General features: G+C 37.5%; 1 protein-coding gene across 2 annotated transcripts; it reads right to left on the bottom strand.

Annotated features, from left to right (window-relative positions):
- Positions 1-437: 437 nt before the first annotated feature.
- Positions 438-21,725, bottom strand: LOC104097881 (uncharacterized). Of its 2 annotated transcripts, XM_009604498.4 has the most exons (22): positions 20,520-21,724; positions 14,864-14,979; positions 14,216-14,421; positions 13,050-13,169; positions 11,560-11,688; positions 11,344-11,469; positions 10,832-10,887; positions 10,638-10,737; positions 10,420-10,537; positions 9,896-10,105; positions 7,484-7,817; positions 6,170-6,263; positions 5,820-5,928; positions 5,176-5,447; positions 4,928-5,055; positions 4,399-4,633; positions 3,440-3,628; positions 3,048-3,337; positions 2,250-2,451; positions 1,933-2,175; positions 1,003-1,082; positions 438-921 (listed from the first exon to the last, which is right to left on the bottom strand). In XM_009604498.4, exons 1-22 carry the CDS (start codon positions 21,302-21,304, stop codon positions 774-776), a joined length of 4,290 nt encoding a protein of 1,429 aa, XP_009602793.1. In that variant the 5' UTR covers positions 21,305-21,724; the 3' UTR covers positions 438-773. The 2 variants fall into 2 exon arrangements, with proteins under 2 accessions (XP_009602793.1, XP_009602794.1); XM_009604499.4 differs by lacking the exons at positions 438-921; positions 1,003-1,082; positions 1,933-2,175; positions 2,250-2,451 and adding an exon at positions 2,552-2,840 and having other exon boundaries at positions 20,520-21,725.
- Positions 21,726-22,551: the final 826 nt, after the last annotated feature.

Genomic DNA, 22,551 nt, shown 5'->3' on the forward strand with positions numbered 1-22,551 from the left:
GAATATGAATCTTTGATGCTGCCCACAAAGTGAACGTCCATCAACCAATCAGCTTTCTCAAAAACTTCATTAGTACTTGATTTCAAACTAAAAGAAAATGGACAAATCAAGAACTCGTAATGGAGTGCATTTTGCAAATGTAAATACGCCAATCCTGTAAGAAGCAGCAGCGTTATTTTTTTGACTGAAGTTGCAAATCCAATGTTATGGATATAGGAAAAAGTAAATCAAATGTTGTGTATGTTTAAAATGAGAACTTTTTTGCCCACATTTAAACAATCTTTAAACTCTCTATACAAAAACCAATACTCAATCAGAGCTGTTTTATCACCAATCTTCTTTTTTCGAAAACCATACAAGCAGGGTCAACCTGAACACAGTACAAGAAAGAAACTCAAAGTAGCAACTCAGTCGAGATACTGATAATGCAACAAAACTCAGGTAGAAAAATACATCTTATTGAATAAGAAACTAATAAGCATCACCCGAAGATTACATTAGAATTCCAGAAGGATATATCTCTTGGATATTTACAGTGAAGAAACACAACTGCACAACCAAAAGTGGGGGGTGTTACACAATGAATGCCTCTCTCGGTATTTCTATCTACTCTTTCAACTTTCTTCTGTTGTCTACCCAATTCCTTTCTACATCTGTGACAATTCACTATCTAAACGACTAAATAAAAGGTAAAAAGTGGGTGATGTAGAAAAATCAAAATGAACCCAGAAAAAAGATAGGGTGTTAGCGGAATATTTTTGCTCAGCTTTGTACTATGATTGCCAAAACAGTTCGAAGTCATTGCTATACAACGACCTATCTTGAATCTCTAGATTAGCAACATGCCAATTTACGAGCTGCAATTGGATACATTTACACAGAACCAGTGCGAAAGGAAATATCCACCATTCACTTTCATCCCTGCAATAGCAAAAGCATTATTTGATAGCAAAATTGGATAAATTTCAGATGACAACATTGGACAAACTTCAGAATGCTTACATGTTCCATGGCTGGAAGTAAGGAAGCTTTCTGCTTGACTGGGTGCTATAGTGGACATATCCACAGACAAATGTGACAATCTAGCATGAGATAAATGATATACAGAGCAGTAAGTAGGCATACCCAGAAAATAATCGGTAAAACATACTGATGAAATGAACTAACACCCTCAGTGGAGAGTTTAGACAGCGAATGGTCCTAATCGGTCAATTAGAAAAATCAGAAGTTATGGTGACATGCAATTCAGCCATCTCAGTAGATGAATGTACATCCCAAGTTAGTTTTGAAAACACTAATCAAAACTCAGTGATGAATTTTGACTTGAACTGGATATGGACATTAGTGCAAAAACTGTTAGAAAAATAAATGGTACTCATTGAACAGAACTTATTTGGTTGTAGATTATGTAACTGAGATTCTGGTAATTATATACGTGCTACTACAATTTCTCTTTTAAGGGAACTGGACTATTTCGGGATAAAATAGAGGACAGGGTTCAAATTTGGGAGAGGTAGTAGATCCAAATGATTGCATTTTGAAGTATATGAATTGATAACTCCTAACTAATTGACACTTTATCGGGGTAAAAACCTAACAGACGAAAAGAACAGAAATTGATGAAGTATATCACTAGAGAAGATGTAAATTCCTACACTTGTGATACACTTGTGAGACTTCTATATCGAGCATCAGTGATAATGCAGCTTTCCCTCCAGTCAATCTCAGAGTATGACCCATTAAGTAAAGACAAAACAGAAAGGCACAAGGAAAGAGAAGGCAGAATATAAGGACCACTTAAAGAATGCTGACCATTTCTGGGCTCTAATAAGGTAAATAAGTTGGGAAAGGAACAGATGTATTAACAAAACAAGTTCGCTACAGGCGTAATTACTCTTTTCTTTTTTAACGGTAAAGGTAAAAGTTACTTACAACATTAATCAGGGATGTAATGTTCCACAAAGCATATACACGTGCAAGACCCGCAGAACGCCTTTGCCCATGACTGAAGAGAGCATTGATTCCAGCAGGAAATGGAAATAATATTCCAAGAGGTAAAACAAACAAAACCAGAAAGACATCCGCTAAGGAAATCGAATACAGCTGGAGCAAAGTAAGCAGCACTAAACTAAAATCGCCTAGCAGCAGTATCGAAATGACCAAACCAACAAGATCCTGCAACATTAACAAAATGTTCTCAGTAACAAAATTTCAAGGCCACCTGACAAGAGAGAGAGAGAGGGGCAGACCTGATGACCAACTGGTTTAGTGTTATGAATTAAAAAAGAGAGAATATAAAACAGATCTCTTTTCTCCTTAAGCATCTTTAAGCTGTTAATGTCCAAAATCCCTCCGTAAAACTTCCGCTTTATGGTGTTTTTGTCATCCCCGCTTAAGTTTGACTCATCTCTTAGATAGCGCGGAGAATTCTGTCTGTCTGTGTTGCTATCACTGCAAACAACGGAACAAATAGATCAATTAGGTCCATAGCAGTTGGGAGAGCAAACAAAAGGGGGAAGATGTGAGATTAATATCGTTACCTACCTCCACATTAAAAGTTGAAAATATTTGGGGTGCCTAGAGCAAATAGCAAAAATGGCAGAGACTGGTATACAAAATGTTCAAGGAGGCACTAGCTATGAATTGTTCTTCTTTCGAGCCAGACTCTCCAAATCCATTAGGGGCATTACATATTTTAAACACTTTAACTTGCAGACATGAACTAATCAGTGATAGAATCTTCAGATGATTAAACCCCTGCCCTCTTCTACCACTCCCCGCCGGTCCTTCTTCAGTGACCATAAGATGACCATGTAACAATTTCACAATAATGACAGCAACTGATAGCAACACAAACAGTGCATAAACGATAGAATACATATTTAACATGCATTCATGACTTAAATAAAAGTCGCAGATACAAGTGAAACGATGAGAAGTATGAGAGTCCAGATGAAGGAATCTGTCAAGATGGACCGGAGTCGGGACAAAATGCAGGAGAAACCAAATAAAGGATCTAAAGGAAACTCTCTAAGTGCACACCATACCTTGATAGGTGTTCACTTCTGGAGCCTTCATCAAGACCTTCAAAAGACACTAGCCCAGCTTCTTCTTCGATAACACACACCGAAAGTCCAAATTGAGTATAGCTGTCAGTTGTTGCTTGGAACGATGCAAGATCCACGCGGATGCCGTAGACCCTTAAAGCAGGATTGGCAAAAGTTTCAAGCCATCTAAGCACCGGGCGAAACATTGTACTAAGGCAACCCCGACGAACCAAGCGCAACTGTGCATTCAAACCAGCCACAAGACGGTACCATGTAGTAGGTGGAACGGACTGAAAACAATTGCATATCTTTAATTACAAGGTGATTAAAGCATCAGGAAATCCCTGCTTCTTCTCTAACTTTTTTTGTTTTTGCAGTGGCTCATGACTAACCTGACTCATAAGACTGGTAATAACATTGTCATTATTGAGTGAGAATGGAGCCATATAACTTCCATCACCACCAAATAGCAGGGACATCGGAAACCTTTGGTGAAGACTAGGAGGAAGATCGCTTCGCTTTTCATCACCACCAAGAAAGAAGTCCAAATATGCTAGCATTAGATCAGGTGTTGCTGCTACCTACAGTCATGAAGACCTATAAGTTAAGGTTGAAAAGTCATTCTCGAACCGCATGGTTCAGTAAAATTTGCTTTTGGGACTCTGAACATAAAATCAAATAAACAGGGGAAAATGACACATTTTTGCAACCGAAAAAGAAAATCAAAACTAATGTTATTGAGAAAATAATTTAATTCAACATCTGATATTGTAAAATTATTACTTTATTAACAAATTCAACGTCTGACATATCCAGGAATCATTATAATATGCTAATCTTTAGAAGCGGTCCACTATGGTTGAAAAACAAAATTTGGATTGAAGTCTTTTAATTTTAGGAAGAAATCAACAGTGGAAAACTGAAAAGCAGTGGCTGAAATCAAAATTTTGAGTTACAGCACATGGATGGCAGTATAAAGTCAAAATACAAGACACAATGGCTCTACTAAAAATAAGCAGAACTATCACACAACTGAGATGCTGCTTTTTCCTGCTCAGCATGATGTAGTTGGTCCAGTTAGAAACTCTGACAAAATAAAGATGCTGTTCAAACTTAACAATACATTTATGCCACTTTATTGATGAACAAATAAAGTGTTACAAGAAAAATATCCAAAAGACTGTCACCTGCATAAAACAAGCGTACACAAAGCCAGAGTACAAAAATGGTGTTTAAAGTTTGAACAGCAAATAGCAGAAAGAACCAAAATTTCACCCATTCAAATTTCTAAACATGCTTAAAAATAAAATAATGACAAATGATATCTGACCAAAGTACAGTATAATCTAACCTTCAGCCCCTCATAAAGAGCACGTGATCGACAAGAACGTAAGCAAGCATGATCATATTCTGATCGAACAAATTCACGAAGACGTTGTAACTTCATTCTACGCCGCCATTGCTGCCATGACCATGCAAGAGGATACACAAGGATACAAAGAATGCTATGCACTGCTCCTTCCCACCATTGGTAGGCAGCAATAGTATTAATCTCATCCACAAAGGTGTTGAAGGCACCCTCATATCTGGCAGTTAAATACAGAACTACTGAATGGCTATTCCCAGTTTGTATAAATTATTCGAAGAAGAAAGACAAAGACTCCAGATTTTGGGGAAAATATTAAAATGAAGAAAAGAACCAGCCAGAGAAAATGGAGGCAGAAAGAGATACATATTCCTCCTCCCTCATTTTCCCTTCTGGATTAAAGCAAGAGTAAACTTGAAAAAAAACATGACTTCATTGAAACATAACAACCAAAGCAACACATTCAAAACAAAAGAGTAAACTGCCAAGATAAAACGAAAAAATATCAACTTACACAACTTCTTTTATTTGCTGTGGAGGTGTATGAGACAGATGCCAAGGTTCACTGAATGTGTTTGGACCCAAAAAGTACAATCTATAGACATGGCTTTGGGACTCCTCGACCCTGTTTGTTTCCAAAACCTGAAAGAAGCCAATGCCAAATTCCACTTTTTACCTTCAAATTCCACCTAAGCTAGTAAAAATGTAGACAATCTAATACAGTTGCATTATTGTATGTCAATAAGAGACATCTGGACAGACCTCATTCAATGACTCCAGAAATGGAAACGAGTGATCAATTTGAGAACCCTGTTGTGTGGGAGCAGGACCTGGTGACTCATCGACACCAACAAACTTCATTCGAGCTACGCTAAGAACTAACGCTAACAAAATGAGAAGACCTAAAAGGAGAAGAACAAACAACCAGGGCCCTCCAAATGTGTAGATTAGTTCTTCAAGAGCTGTATAACAATGAGGCATATGGTATCTCTCGGAAACACATTTGTAAGGACAAGGACGTTCTGTAACACCACCTATTACAAGGAAAGCTTCTTAAAGTTAGTCTAAGAGTAGCCACCATCAACCATGAATCAGCAAAGAATTGTGTAGAGAACAAAATTTCACGAATTCTGAACAAATAGGATGAGAAAAAGAATCTTGTCAAAATGTAGGAAATACAGAGACTCATACAAGTTAATTTCACTGATGTAGATCTTTTGAATGTTACTTAGTGTCTTAAAAAGATTCATTTCCTATTTATTTATTTATTAAAAAAAACTTAACCCCAAAAGCCATAACATTTATGTTGGTGAAAGTAACTTGTATCTGGCCTCCTTATTCCTCTATTGTACGGAAACTAGTGAAAGCCTTTGCAGCTGCTATAAACAGCGCGTCAGTTACAATACCTCGGACAGCAATATAAACAGCTCGATGTGGGAGCTCATCACTCAGGCACGAAACACAAAGGGCTCTATCAGATCCTGTGACATTCTTGAAAGTACCAAGTGGGCATTCCTGTATAGACACAACAGAGGAATTACAAAAAAAAAAAAGAGAAAAATTCACAGATAAATACATTTCCGAATTTAGGGAAGGAAAAACAATGGAAACCCACACAATTGGAAATGATAACAGACTGATGATAAAAAAGAAATGACCACCCCCTCCATCCAGGAAGTTCTTTCTTTGCCCTTCTTTCAAGCTGATTCAAGAACCTTATACAAAGAGAAGCTTATAGATACTATTGGGAACTTACCTCACAGAAAATCCCATAAAGACCTTTTGGGCATGGCTTTCCAGACAAAGTTCCACTTCCACCACTACCACCTTGCTCTCCACCCAATCCACCCCTGAGGAAACAGCACACAGCACACGTGACATAAATACAATCAAAGGTAAAGACTGGAACCACTGTTACAAAGTTAAGTCACAACCGTACTGGATTAGTAATTGATCTGAAGGTCGACTAAGAGGACCTTCACGTATCGCTCACCTCCAGCATAACTTATTTACAATAACTTAGGCAATTTTCCCATAAAAAAGAACACATTTAAAATAATCAAAACAAATTCATGAAAAATACTCAGTATTAACCACTTGCTTATTGCTCCTAACAGGCTAATACTATATGGTATATAGATATAAACCAATAAATAGATGCTTCCACAGAAATAGATTTGCAAAAATCTCAAAAGGACGTGTGGGATACACGAAGAAACCACAATGGAATTCTTTGTAATACCTTTAATTTAATGAGCTGTCAGTCACAGAGATCTTAAATGCATTCATAGGATCCATCTTGTAAAAATGCATTAACAGTTGAAAACACCTAATCCCCCCCCCCCCCCAAAAAAAAAAAAAAAAAAATCTAATCCAGTCTCTAGCTTTATCTCCTAACTGGATCTTAGACCAGCTAAGCAATCGCAAAGAATGAAGCAACAAATTGCACTTGAGGTTCAGAAGTTGATTGTGGCCATCAGGCCCAATAACAAATTACTAATTGATGCAACTAATAAACCAACATTCATTAGAATTTGAAATCAGATGCTCAGGAAGTATCATAAGCAACGTAATGACATACTTCCAAAGAGAACAATGAAAAGTGCGGCTACAACTCTATCCAGTCATTGAAGTGAAACTATGCATCTTCATGTTATAAGCAGAGAATTTGACAAGAAATATCAATTACATAGCAAAGTAATCTGAACAACAGCAAAAGAATGCAAACACAACAAGACTTAACATTTGGATATTTCAGGTCTAGCTATTTGCATCTCTTGATAGTGCAATAATACAGTCGAGAAAAAATGGTTTATGAATTCAGGAAAACAAGATTGCATCTTTCAATGAATTGAAACATGGCATTACCAGCAGGCTAGAACATAGAACGATGGACCTGTTTACTTCAGCAATTTCTATAGTACAATAACTAGACTAGAAAAAGATGCACTAAGATGACTACACAAGTTATCCACAACTTATCAAATGAATCGTGTATATCCCAAAGTACGCAACTTAACAATAGCGCAACTCGTGAAAATGCAATATGTTGATTCATAACTGCACAAACCTTGTATAGATGCTCCCATTCACAGTTGCTATTGGCTGATACACATCTCCAGTAGGAATGTCCGACCAGTGAAAGTGTATTCGTCCACCACCTCCACCACCACCACCACTGGAACTGCTACTACCTCCAAGGCTTGACATGGTGCCAGATTCACCAAGATGGAGTGATTTCAAAAACAATAGAATACTTCCACCGGATCCACCTCCAGGCCCTATGTACTGATCTCTAGTTAGATAACCTTTCTTCCTGAAGCTTTCTTCAAAGCTGTCCCCGTCAGAGTCAACTTTGCCTTTGACCGACAAATACATCAGGGGATGCTCCCACGAACCCATTACTGCATTTGGATGACAGCAGAAAAAAGAGAAACAGAGCAAACAGATTTATATAATACCCAAAGATAGTGTAATAACAAAGCATTAAAAACAATAATCTGTTTTTCACAGCAACTGGTCAAACAGTAGCATGTAATTGGAACCTCATGAATGAGTAAAGCATCAAGACAACATTCACGAAAGCTGATATAGCTTGACGAGTCACAGGCATTCAAGCCAAAAACCTTTTTTTTAATCAGGTAAGGTAAAATTCAATTAATAGGAGCATCCAGAGGATGCAAACTCCGATTCAAGCTAAAAACCTACACTTGATACTGGCTTTAAATAGGTAGAAGCACACGGAAGTTGACAAGGTTAGAGAATTTGTTGCACATGTGATACTTTACTGTGACATTTGAAAAAATATGCATATCACATTTTATGAAGTATGTTTTCTTGCTCGTTAACACTTTAGTTTGAATAATGAACTGAGCTTGAATAAGGAAGTGAACTTAGAGGAACAATCTTACATTTTCTCAAGCCCCTTTTATTTGTTTTCCAGCTTTCTGTCCAAAGCAAATTCTTTAGGTACAAGATGGTTGGTTAGGAACAATCTAATGGATCATCTGATACACGCTCCCTTCCCTCAGCAAAGAGAAACAATCGACATTTTATCAACAAAAGTACTTGGACCTAGTGGAGAACACAACTAAAAGCTGGAGATTGGAGAGGATCAGCAACGAAAGGAAGGCGACATGGAAGATGACACCTACTTGTCTCCATTTGGAGTATATAGAACGAATGGAATAGGAGATCATTTTGTAATAGTGAGAATGATGTAGAAAGCACGAATAGATCTTTGTTATTGCACACATATTTTTGGTGCAAGGAGAAAATAATGTTGTATTAATAGTTGGGAAAACTTGGTGGAAGACAATGTATGACTCAAGCAGAGCGACACACACATCTTGTATGTATTTTCTTACACTGAATTGGTGCTTATTAATGAAGCATTTGACTTATCCAAAAAGAGTCCTTGGACCTTAGAGGGGAAGGAAAAGAGGAAGACTACAAACAATGGAAGAAGAAGCATTAGATGCAGATACCAAAACTGCCATGTTTGGAGAATAAGAAGACCCCAGATCTTCAATCAATGAACACTCTACTATGCCTGCAGACTATACAAAACATCTGTAACTACTACTTAATTCGAAAAAGGAGTAAATAGCAGAGATACATGCGCGACCGCTCGAGAGAAAACATGGACAAATTATTACCACACTTTTGGTAGCTAGTCAATTACGGTGGATGGTGCAGAGTCTGTTCGGAATATAGTGGACGATGCCCATTACAGAAAAGGATGTGATGTTTAGCTGGGGTTTCCGACGAAGGAATAGAAGATGTAGAGCATGTGATGATATCTTGTGGATACTCTAGAAGAAAAAAGGAAGCTTGTGAAAGTGTGGAAAATAATTTTGTACTGAGTGCTAGTTTCTTGTTACTGGTTAAAGCTTGATGTACCGACAAGGTTTTTAAAAGTATAGATAAGCGGCTATTATTTGTAAAGAACCATATGTTTGTGCAGGTCTTCTACTTCTTTATACCACTCGTATAGCGGGTGAATTTGAAAAAGATGTATCTTTCTTTCAAAATTTTAGTAATTTGGGGGTGATTAATCCATTCAATAAAATCTGATTTTTGAATCAAACCAGGATGAATGCGGAGTTGGTCTGACCTCTCAGTTGAATGTAAGACTTAGCTGGTATGGTTGCGACAAAAAGAAGTGGCATTTAAAACTGTTGTCGGATTAACATTTAAATTTGGCATTACAAAGCTTGCATTGTCTTTTTTCACCAGGCCCATGGCATGCCATGACAATGCTTCTACTACTTAAAGAGGAAAATTCAAGATCATATGAAGAATTTCACCATTAGTACAAAATCAATAAAGCAATAGATGTTTATGCAATTTGTTTCATTACCAAATCGAGTTGATCAAACCATCCACAAGTTTGTCACTTGTCATATACAAAAAGATAAAGCTAGCACAGGGAAGAAAGTGGAAGTTGGGGATTATAGTGAAGAAGACGAATCCAACTTACCCAAAACACCACCACCAGCAGTTGATCCAGCTAGGCTACTATTCCCACTTCCACTGCCGGGTTCACATGGCAAATTGGGATCTCCATATGTGATGCCACCCGCAATGCAGCTTCCATTATAATATCCATATCCACCTTCACCACCATGACCAGCACCACTGCCAAGATCATTGCTTAGAACTGATCCTTTGCCTACTCCTCCAATGCAGCCTGTGGAGATGACACAATGGAATCGATGAAACAATGAGGTTATATATTACATTCTGAGAAAGTATATTGTTGTCGTTTGATTTGTTTGACAATTTTAACATTGAATTTTTGCATCTAAATGTGAGCTTTTTTCTATAAGGCAAATTTGACCTTTCTCTAACAGAAAAATTTGAACTCTCAAAGCAATGATAGTTATTTCTCAGACACTAAAGACATTAAACCATGCCTTAAGAAAAGCAATATAAGATAAGGGTTACATTGAAAAAGTTAATATGACAACATCAAATATAAATTGAAGGAAATTAAGAACAGACCCATCCCTGATGTGCTAATAATTCCATAAGGTTGCACATCTACAGTCCTTGCTCTGTGGAAATGAACAACAGATCCTTCTATGAGGCCTTCAACAAGGATATCTTCAACTCGGCAGATCTGCAGATAAAGCAAGAATTAGAGTTGCATAAGTGCACCGTACAATCTATACACACATCATGCAGAGATGTCTGTTTTGATACTGGGCAGAAATTAGCACCTGTAAAGTGAATGATAGAGAAGAGTTCACGTTGCAGTCTTCAGGAGGGTGGAGCAATTCAAAAGGACAACCTGGACTATCACAGTTCAACTTCGGTTTCCTATCAAGCACCAAATATCCCATTAGCAAATCAAAGAAAGCTTCTTGGAAAAGAAACAATAGGGGGAAGGAACAAGAAGTAATTAGGAACTCACACAGCATCAGCTGTCGCATTTCGTGAAGGACCACGCAAAACTGATCCTGGTCCAATCTGCACGCAGTAAGAGAAAAGTAGGCAAGAAATAAAATAAATAGATATGATATATAGAAAAAAATGGTCAACCCAAACTACATATAAGGTCCAGGAACTGGAATACCAAGCTCCTCAGGAGCTGAGGCAGAACACAGACCAGGTAAAAACCCAAGCAAAGACTAAGCTCAGTTACCACCTTGCTAGTGAAAAGAATTGGAACAGTAATACAGATACCCAATGAAGACTGACATATATTATCTTGCATCTGATATTCATACAAAGACGGCGAGGGAGAAAGAAATTACTACACGCAATTTGAAAAATCCATATACTGATGTCAAAAACACCACAAAAGATCAAGTGACCAGGAAAAACCAAGTGTCGAAAGAAAGCAAGTATAGACCAGTTAGGAATCTACTGCACATCTCCTATAAAAGCAGAAACAAAAGGATGCAAAACAAGATTTCTGCTCACATTGACGCTGTAAAATAAAGACAGGACCAGTCTTTGAGCTTCAATAGCATCTCCTGGTCCAGATAAATTCAACAACCCTTGGCCATGAACTCCAAGATTTGCATTCGAACGAATTTGAGATGATTCCTGCATAAGATGGCACGTAGAGGACATCTCAAAATGAACAAGTACGATAAGACAACCAAGAAAAACAAGCAACGGAAAAAGAAAGAGCACCTTAAGAACAATTAGGTTACTAGCCTCGAGCATTGTTGTCTCAACATTTTGATCTCCACCACCATCAATTATCATTTTCGAATTCCACATCAGAAACATTTTGACAGACATCCGTAGCGCTCCAAAAACCTGAAAAAAACAAGTCAGATAACATTCACTGCCAAAGCTTCAGAAATACGCTAATACAAGAGACAGCGCTTGGGGACAATGAGTATAAGAGCAGCAATATAATCATGATTCTAGAAGCAGAGTGAAGAAATTTATGCCAAAGAGCCAAAAGAAAGCATAAAACCACAGAAGCAAAACTGAGGGTGGCTGAAGTAGGTATTTTACCCTACCTACCTTATCAAAAAAATAGGTACAAGAGCATACAACACGAAGGGAACAGCAGCAGCGAGATAGACCAGACATTGTCAGTGAATAAAACTCCAACTTCTCTTTCATCCTAATGAATAATTTTGACAAATCTTCCTTAAAACCATAATAACGATAGAAACATTAATCTACAATCAAATAAGGAACAGCATTCAGAGGATCCCAAGTCATTTGGTTGCTTATGACCCCAAATAATGAAGGAACAAACTATAAACTCTCCTTTTGATTCTAGACATGCAAATCTTTGTGAAATAAAAGAAAAAGGTGCTGGACCACAGTTTCAAAATTGGTGCCGCGCATTGCACAATATCTACGAGTCGTCCCCGCTATTATTATCCTTTTTTCAGTAAGCAAAATGATTATAGCAAAAATCTTAGGTTAAATAACCGAAGGTAGGGTCCTAAATCATTTTGACATAGGTAGAACCCTAAATCATGTAAAACTAAACATAGAAAGTTCTCAAAATAACCAACTCTAGATAATTTTCAGTTTATATTCAGTGAGCTACTTGACAGCCTCAGGCATCTGCACTACAAGGAGAGACCTTATTTTAGTACGAGGAGAGATACAGCAGCATGAAAAGATGGTTTCAAAGCTAGCGTCACCTGCTTCCATCTGGAACTTTTCCCTTTGTTTAAAATTATTTTATGCTTTTATATGACAGTGTCAGAAAATGTAAGACTATGAGGAGACATTACGGTTAATGGTTAATCAAGCTGTTATTAGAGTACAATTACAACATAACAGCAGGGAGACCTTACGCTTAGCTAAGCTGTTTTTCAACTTCCGTGTAGTAGCTTTAGCAAACACATGCAATATGTATTGCATGTACTGATGTTTCCATTGGTCAATGCAAGTAATGCATCAAAGTAGACGCTCCAAAGGACAGCTATAACATCATTCAAGTAGAAGAAAAGAAGAGTAGAGGCACAAGCTAGAGTCTAACAGTTAAGAGTTTATGAAGACAATTGTAAATGAAAAACAGATGTGAAAAAGACTTTCCAATTGGAATATTGCATGAACACTTCTATAGATCACCAAAAGAAAGGGCTTAAGGAGACTACAACCGTTATTAAACAACAAATCTGTATTTGCAAGGAGATTCTACCGCTTACCTTAATGACAGAATCACTCATCAAAAGCTCCTCTGCCAATAATTCAAACTCTGACATCGCATAACGTGCCAGCCCAAAGCTCAGCGCTCCATTACACAAAAGGCTGATTTGACCTTGGACCTATATAAGAGAGATAAGATACTCATATAACCAAAAAAACAGAGGCAGGGGTGCAAAACAGAAGGAAGCTGGAGAACCACTACGATGCTTAGGCTGCTAAGTTTCCCAAGGCATTTCATTGTCACCTCAAGGTGAAAAGAAACTCCTTGGCTTGTTTGGCTTTTCAAGAAGTGAAAGTAAAAGAATTATTTTAAGCTTCTGAATAATTAAAGTCTTCAATTAAAAGGGGTGTTATAAAAATAATTTTACTGAAGAGCTCTATAACTGGAAAAGCAAAAAAAGGATTGGAGCGTTTTGTATCACTTTTATTCTTTCAGAGCCCTTGGACCCCCATTGCCGCTCTTGGGGATTTTATCTTTCTATCTTTTACATGTTCCTTTCACATGTAAGGAAATCAAGTTCTTCTTAGATGAAAAAAGTTAGATGTCAAGCGAATTTAACCTTTTCAGATTCAATGCCCATCCTGTGACATGTAGAATCTAGAATGAACATGAGTTGATAACTTGGAACATAACTCAACTTCAAGATTTATCTACAATACATCACATTATCTGTACAACTTAAAAGTATCGGTAAAACATCAGAACACATAATAAAATAAAAAAAATGGTAAACCAGAACAATCCCTTTTCTCCAAAGTAAGATCCATGTGAAGAAAATCGATCAGGACAAGTTAAAGACACCTAATCTAGGAAACACGAAGCAGAGCCATGAAAACTAACGCAACCAAGGAAAAGAAAGCATCAATTGCAAAACAATGCAGCACTCATTTAGAAACATACATCATATCCTGAGGCAAGAGTTTGATATGCATAAAATAGGATAAAGGAGTAGGAAGGGACTATCTTTCTAAAGAATAAACATCAAAACCTCTCATCATAACCAAGGAAAATATAACTTCTCTATGATGCTTCACTCAATAGATTCAATGTCAAGTAAGTTCAATCAATTGAGGTTACACTCAATAACTTCTCTATGATGCTTCACTCAATATATTTACTCTCATGAAAAACTGAAAAAGGAAAATTAAGATGCACTGCACCAACCTGAACGCGACTCCACAGCAAGGGGACAGCAGCCTTAGCGTGGTTGCGAATATAAACATTTGTCAGAAGTGGCTGAGGAAGATCCAAGAGAAGTGTGTCTGTAGAAGTTGATTTATTGTGGTTGCTGACGGTAAGACTGCGGGGGACATTATCATAGAAAGTTCCAGCTGCGCCTGCATTTTCTGGGCAACCACGACTGCTTCCTCCTGCATGCAGAAAAATGGAGGTCGTATTGGCTTTAGTACCAGCTGAACAATATAATAACTAAAAGTAAGAAATGTTCAAGCGGTTTACCTATCCAAAGGCCACAATTAACTACTTACAAAGACCACATGATAAGGGTTTTTTACCACAAGTATTTCTAGAGTAAATCTTTCATCAAGACGAGAGATAATGCATGAACCTGCTAAGGGAATAGTTGCTATGTAGAGATAGCTAATGTTTAACAGAGCATGGTGCAAGTTAAAATCCAAAAGCACGAGAGGTCAATTCTCACTTACATCATTCATCTTTGGAATAGCCCTAGAATTTTCCATGGCTTAGTTCCCTTGCTCAACTATGAGCGGGAACTGGGAAGTTATCACACACTTCACATAAAAAATGTGTGAAGTTAGAAGATTCTTAAACAAGCAAGGTAAATAGCCCTACCATAAGCAAAGATTTCTGGTTCGTCGTGTCTACTAAAAATATCAACAGAAACTCTTCCACCACCTCCACCAGCAAAACCATCAGCTCCACAAGCGCTAATTCTACCGTTTCCAGTCCTGCATTTGGTGAGAAAGAAAGGGTTAAATGGCAGTGCAGGTACAAGCATTTGACTCTTTTTGCAACTTAAGACATACCAACAACCGAGCAAGGTAATTGCAATTAAAATTTCAAGAAAACCACTGTGTTCCCGGCAACGGGGTATTTGTGTATAAACATGAAATAACGTGTTGTATAAGATAGCTGCTAGAGTCATGGAAGGGCTAATGTATTATTTTATCAAGATTCTTTTGTTAAAGAAACCTTGGGGTGTATTACCAACACATTCAATTTTTGCTTCTCATCTTCTCTAGAGAAGCAAAAATCGAACCAATAGAACTAATAGTCAAACGACATAATTTTTTCTTTTTCATTACTTCTATGATCGCCACACAGCAGCACCCGTTCTATTGAAATAGTTCTTCAGTAGAGATGTTCCACCGAGTACCTGTTTTCCGATCGTATTATAATTCCTGTTCCTATCCTACCTCTTGACCTCTCTACATTCTTGGAAATTGATAAGCTTATCAAAGCAAATCCCCTATTCTATTACCCAACATAATTGAGAGAAGCTCATCATACTAATAAAATTTATTTGAATAAAGGCACTCAGTGTTCCTCACTTCAGCTACTTCTGCTTGACAAGGAAGGGGATCCGCAATCACCAGAGACACTGAGTAAGTAAGTAGCTCCTAAGTAGTTATCATGCATGGAATTTGGAAAAAATCTAGTCCATCTCTATTTAAACTACCTATTGCAAAGTTTCCAAGTCAGCCACTTGGGCTTCCATTTTCAAATGTTTCAAAATTACTCTGATGGCCAAAAGTGGAAAACAGTAACTCAGAACTGCTGATCACCAGCAGATGGGGAAAGAGAACAATAGGAACCATCCAGGAAGATAAGGGAAAAGGACATCAATGCATATATAGCTATTCAAAGAGTAACATAAATGCTCATTGCAACAGGTCAAGCATTCTTTCATACAGTAGGTTTCTACCGTTTGTCAGGTAACCTTCTTCACACAATTTGCAAGTGAACCTTCAGCAATTATAGCTTTTACCTTCATCATAAGAAAACTTTTAATAGGTTAATGAAAGAAAGTTGATGCTGGCAGCAAGGAGGTGGTGCCTGCCAGTTTGAAAGTCCATGAAAATCATATTCACTACACATCTGCCAAAATAAAAGAGCTAGCAAGCATGGACACCATATCTCAGACAACGTCTTTGAGTCATACTAACATATAACACCAACACCAATTCAAGTCCACTAGCACTCGGATGTTTGAGTCCAATACCAACCCAGCATGTCCAATAGCTTTTTGAATTTGTCAATTCATGTCAGCCCAATAGACAACAGTTCGCCACTAGTTCCATATTCTTTTATTTTGTCAAAAGCTTTCTTAGGTGCAGGGAACAACTTTGGGGGGGGGGGGGAGGGGGGGATATAAGAGAGAAAGAGAGGAGTTGGGTCTCTCTGGAGCAAAAGAAACTTGTGAAAAGACAAACAGAACCAACAAGGAAATAGACAAAACAGAACTAGAGATGCACACATCAAATGTCGTATTCCATTTTCTTTTCTAACCTGCTGTTATTTTAGAACCTTTTTTTTCTTTTGAAAATTTTTTTTAGAATCTTTTGTAGAATGACTCTATCCATTTTGATGTCAAATATTATGAAATTGGTCATTCAAGAAGACACCTTCGAAATTGATGCATTATGTGAGAAGTATGCCACATGTGTCCTCCAAATTTTGAAATTTCCATGTATTTAGGTAGTAGGTACATGTATATATTGCTTAGCACAAGAGTGTCCAAATTTAGAAATTTATTGTTCTCACCCATGGCGCCAATTGGGGCTGAGCCAACTAATTAACCCAGGGGAATTTCTTGGTTATACCTTATCATAATATTTCACCACTCACTACAAATGTCAACTTGAATGCCAACTATATCTTGTGAATGTGCTAAAGCAAGAGCATATCTATATATGATTACATGATCAGTTGATGTTTATAAGGCCTTCAGCCTCACAGAGGAACATCATTCCCCGACCCACTTGCTAGATGCATCCCCTATATCAATGAATTTACTTGAAAATCGAATGGGGAAACCTTGCACCAGATATTAGATTACCATTTTATTCAAATACAAGACATGAAAACTTAAAACACGAAGCTTATTTCTGATACTGTAAGTCATCATAATACTGAATTCAGCTTAGCTCTCAAAGCCAACACTGTATTTCAAGTCTAAAGATGCTTGGATTCATTTTTGGAGGCATTGAGCATCACATTCCATGCGCTTATCTTTTATGAGGCGCTTCCTAGATGCCTCAGTGATATCAAAGAATTGACTTGAATAATTACACAGGAGAAAACAAATCAGAGAATCAGGATGTCATTCAATTCAAGTAAAGAACATGACAACTCAAAGGAAGCTAACTGTTTACCACAAATTATAACAGCCAGCTCCCAATAATGCATCTAAAGCTTCAGTTACTTTTGACAGGCATGTGATTATCTGCATTTGATGTATCAATCTTTTCATTTGACCTTTTCCATTCTTTAGTTCCTTCACCATCCCTCCCTCAGCGGCAAACCACTACCTTCTTTTGATTTGTGACATCAAGTACCCAAGCAACATGTTCGTTCCATTCTTTGTTTCTTTGTTTGATAGGTAAAAGTTGTTTGTTCCATTCTTACAAAATGCTCTTTTATAAAGTAAAGAATTTTATTAACGATGGGGGGAAACCCCGTATAAAAGCCGTATACTAAAAACGAACCTACACCACAATATGGTTCGCTACAAAGTAACCCAATCATTTATACACACAGGAACCCCATGGGTACAACAAAAAACAACTAGAAACAAAAGACTATTTTGCAATTTGATGAAATCACTCTCTACTCGTTCAAGAGTTCTCATGTTTCTCTCTTTCCATAAAACCCACATAATGGCTAATGCTAACCAATTCTTATAAAGTATCAAATCTATACAAATATATTAGGACATTTTTAATCACGTAGCAAACTTAGCAAAAGCTGCACTGGTGCGTTGGTTTAGTGGAGTGGCATTGCAAAATTCAAAAGCTCAATTCCTTTAGTGCACATGCAAGTAACTAAGGAACTACCAATCAATATGTAACATTAAAATCCATTGTCTTATTGAGGACATGACCGTGGATAGAAAGTTGTGGAGGTCGAGAATTAGAATGGAAGGTTAGTAGTTAGTAGAGCTTTCTGTCTGTCCTTACTGGTAACTTTAGTATTACTCTCATTTAGTCTTATTCTTTTTCTTTTTTGATAACCGTGGTGTCCAGGCCAGCTTGCGCGCACCTCTCATTTAGTCTTATTCTTGGTTGTCTATATCTATCTAATGTGCTTCTGCTTCGCTTCTTTTACTATCTTCTTGTTGTTATTGCTTTTTCCATGTCTTTTTCATTACTTTATTTCCTTTGCTTTGTTGCTGCGACGATGTTGAGTCGGGGGTCTATCGGAAACAACCTCTTTACCTGCACAAGGTAGGGGTAAGGTTTGTGTACACATCATCCTCCCCAAACCCCACTTGTGGGATTCCATTGGGTTTGTTGTTGTTGTCATCTTACACCAAAGAGCTAGACTATAGATACGTTTGTTCTTGAGCTTCATAATGCTTTCCTTTCTTCCTTTCAAAATTCTCTGATTTCTTCCTTCCATATCACCCGCCATACTGCTGCAGTACCTAAGGAACTACCAAACTATATGTAACATTTACATCCATTGTCTTACACCAACGAGCTAGACTATAGATACATTTGTTCTTGAGCTTCACAATGCTTTCCTTTCTTCTTTTCAAAATTCTCTGATTTCTTCCTTCCATATCACCCACCATACTGCTGCAGGGACAGTATTCCAGAAGAATACTTTAACGAAATCCTTATCTCCACGTGCAAGAGGGAGATTTCATTTTTTTGGTACGAAGGAACTATAAGTTGCCGTTTTCAAAGCGAAGGTCATGTCAGTGCTAGGTTATCATCAGTTGTTCATGGTACATAAGCTTTTTCTATTGGGTGTATAGTTTTGAATAGATCTCTAAGTTTACTTTGAGTTTCAAGGGGTGTGTAAGAATGTTAAAGAGTTAGTGTAAGCATGTTGCAATTAAAGTAATAGAAGAATTAACTCTTTTAAGGCTCACCGCTTTAGAAGAATTAATTGGAATATCCCATATTGGACAAATATCATGTGTCTCTTAGTTAAGACCTATAAAGAGGTAGAGCTTGTACTCCCGGAACAGCTTCGGAATTTACCTGTTACCGAATAAAGATGCAGACCTTGTACTCATCAAATTTCAAGTAATCAATATTTCTCTTCTCTCTTATTTTCTCATGGTATCTAAAGGTCACATATAAAATATTTGAATCTCTGTTTTGATCTACGGAAATATTTGAATTCCAAAATCACCCAAGAGATGTATCTATAAGTTACTACCATGCGTAGATAGTAAAAGGAATCTTTCAAATACCTATGACTTCAGAAATTATTATTTTTGGGGGGGGGGGGGGGGGGATAAAATGACTTCAGAAATATTTATATAGTCAAATTTTCATCTTCCTTTTTCAGTATGCACACTTCAATCCAAAATTTTAAGAGTAGTCTATATCTTGATAGAGAGTATGCACATGATGTTCCCAGCGACGAGGAATTCTTTCTCATCATGAACACCAACCTCAGATGTGTCTCCTCCCTTCTTTTCACACTTGTTTTCTATCTAAACAGGATATTCGGATAAGATAAACTTACTGCCTCTCATAGGCTACCACGAAGGGCCCCAAGAAGCACGCCTCCAACCCTAGTGCAGTAATGTAGGATGATCTACTCCTGTTTCACTTGAACCAATAAGCAAGAAATTCTGCATCTCACGTATTCTTTCTTCTTCTACTTACTGGGACTCTCATATTCCTCATGATAAACCAACTTATTTTGATCCATTCAAGCATGGTTCGTCAAGCCTAATTACATGTATCTACCTAACGTATTTCATTCTGTAGAAACAACCATGCGACCAAGGACAAGTCTCTTATAAAGCATGATAAATTCAGTATAAGCACATCTCGCAGTGATAAGATACCATGCATTCACTGAAAATTTTCGTTGAAACATGATATAATCATTCACAAAATATCCAGTGCAAATCAAAGGTGGATCGCATGTCATGCAAACTACATGTTGTACCACCTTTACAAGTGATAAGCTCCTTTTGTTTGTCCCAATGGTGCAGAGTTCCATGTATTCCCTCAAAAAAACAACCCTACTTTCTCCTACCAACTCATAGTCTAACACTTCATCATCCTACAGAAGAAAAAACTTTCTAGCACAACACATGAACCTACTGAACATTTCTAGTAACATAAGAGTAATGGCAGTATAAGAATAGCAATATGAAAGAATATCCACATATCTAGTCACATAAAGAATAATGGCAGTACGCCAGTACAAACTAATAATATGGAGAAATTCAAGGGCACAGAAAGATACTAATACTGCTTATAATATGAATATGGAAATAAAGCAAAAGAAATATTACATCTTATAGGCTTTGATGTAGATGCTACCGCCAGAGCCGCCGCCACCTTTGACGCCTCCATCACCTCCATCAGCCAACACACTGCCATTCACTTCCAGAAACTTGTCCACCAACAGCATTATCTTTCCACCTCCACCCCCACCATAGTCCACAACCTTACTCGTGGTCCCACCTTTACTCCCATAACTCCACGGCATTTGCAAAGTGGACCATCCGTAAGCATCCCCGCCCCAAACATCCTCCTGAATCTTTTTTTCATCCGTCAAACAACACGCCCCTCGTCCCCCATATCCTCCACCCGCTCCCTCCACTCCCTGTGGCGTCCCACTTGTCTGAGCTGGCGCTGAACCAGCCAAACCAGTGGTATTCACAGCAGAACTATTACTAAAAGTAGCGTTATCCGCCACCAGCTGGAATGTTCCGACTAGTATCACGGAATTCTCACCCAAAGTGAAGTTCCCAGTCACATTAATACCAATTTCACAACCGGTAAAAGTACAATTTAAGGTCACGTTTGGAAGGACATAAAAATTTCCCTTCCCTTCTATATACACACTCTTAGTGATATTCACATTGGACACAATCTTGCAAGTTGTATCCAACGACCCAACGCCGCCGAGATCGTCCTCACATGATACCGACGGCGGGTGCGGCGGCGGAGGTGGCGGCGCTGGCGGGGAATAGTCTTGATGGAATAGAATTAACTCGGAATCATCATCTGAATAACTCGAAATCGATAAAGGGTTTACGAAAAATACCAAGAAAAGTAGGAGAGTCAAAGCCATTGACTGATGAAAATAGTCATCACATCCGACAGTGATAAAGATCGGATTTTTGCATCGCAAATAGGGAGAAAAAAAAATCCCACCTCAAAAACTCCGCCCCAAAATCAAACCGTATAAAGATTAAGCTTATACTGAACAAAACCCAGTTGGGTTTTTGTAGAAAGACAACTGTAATAAATATTTATATTTGGGGGTTTATGGATATAGGAAAATTAGAATTTTTTGGAGAAGAGAAAACCCTAGAAAAAAATTTCTATTTTTCTGAAGGAGAAGAGATTCTCGTGGGAAAGGGGACAGAGAGGTTTGGGAGAAAAGGGTTTAGAGAGAGAGAGAGAGAGAGAGAGAGGGAAAGTGGGAAATGAGGTGAGCAAATGGGGAAAAAAGGAAAAGGAAAGAGATGAGAGAGCGTGGCGAGATGATGGGAGTGAGGGGTTTTGTTTGTTTAATGTGGGATAGGTAAAAGGTTTGTGATTAGGTAGGGAGTGACAACTTTTTTTCTAAAATCTTACATTGTAATTTGTACTTTCCTAATTAAATTGGATTTTAATAAAACTTTTCGTTAAAATATTTTGGGAAAGTTTACTAAATGTAGGGTTCCTAAGATTGTAAAAGGAAAGTATTCTTATGAAAGAGATATCAAGAAAAAACTCCAAGAAGGAAAAAAGAAAGAACAAGAAAAGATTTATTACATAAATTATTTATGATTTGTTTTGTAACCAATTTTTTCAAATAATTAATATGTACTTATAAGAATGAACCAACTAAATTTGAATTCATATAATGTGGTTCCAATTACAACCTCTTAGATATAATACTTTTTCAAAATTGAGAGGGAAAAATATGTGTTTATATTGTGACAAAATGAATGCATTCAAACCAACGGAAATCAAAATTTTCATACATTACTTAAGGAGAAGATCTGTGTCCGTCCACTTAGAATTTGATTTTCTTCGACCCCGAAAAGAAGTCCTACTTTCCTTTCTTCCCCAAGCCAATAACAACACTAAGAGAAAAGCAAACAGCATCTCATGTATGAAATTGTTAGCGCATATGAGTGTATTTATATTTCTTTTTTGGTTAAATAAGATATTGATTAATAACTAATCAACATTACAAGATTTGATCATGGATGTCCCACGGGTATCAAAACCATGGCTTGTAAAAAAGCAAGAAATATTACAAAACATAATAGTGTTATGTAGACCGCAAAGTTCCCCAAAACTAGCCAAATTTTTACATAGGCTTCC

The sequence above is a fragment of the Nicotiana tomentosiformis genome, chromosome 8, assembly GCF_000390325.3.
Source record: "Nicotiana tomentosiformis chromosome 8, ASM39032v3, whole genome shotgun sequence".
Classification (NCBI taxonomy): Eukaryota; Viridiplantae; Streptophyta; class Magnoliopsida; order Solanales; family Solanaceae; genus Nicotiana; species Nicotiana tomentosiformis.

Excerpts from the sequence above, each read along its gene's own strand:
- LOC104097881 (XM_009604498.4), bottom strand. The coding sequence starts at position 21,304 with ATGGCTTTGACTCTCCTACTTTTCTTGGTATTTTTCGTAAACCCTTTA. Across the intron at positions 13,170-14,215 it reads TGCTGTGGAGTCGCGTTCAG|GTCCAAGGTCAAATCAGCCT; the intron begins GTTGGTGCAGTG and ends TCTCTTATATAG. Across the intron at positions 10,106-10,419 it reads TATTAGCACATCAGGGATGG|GCTGCATTGGAGGAGTAGGC; the intron begins GTCTGTTCTTAA and ends TCATCTCCACAG.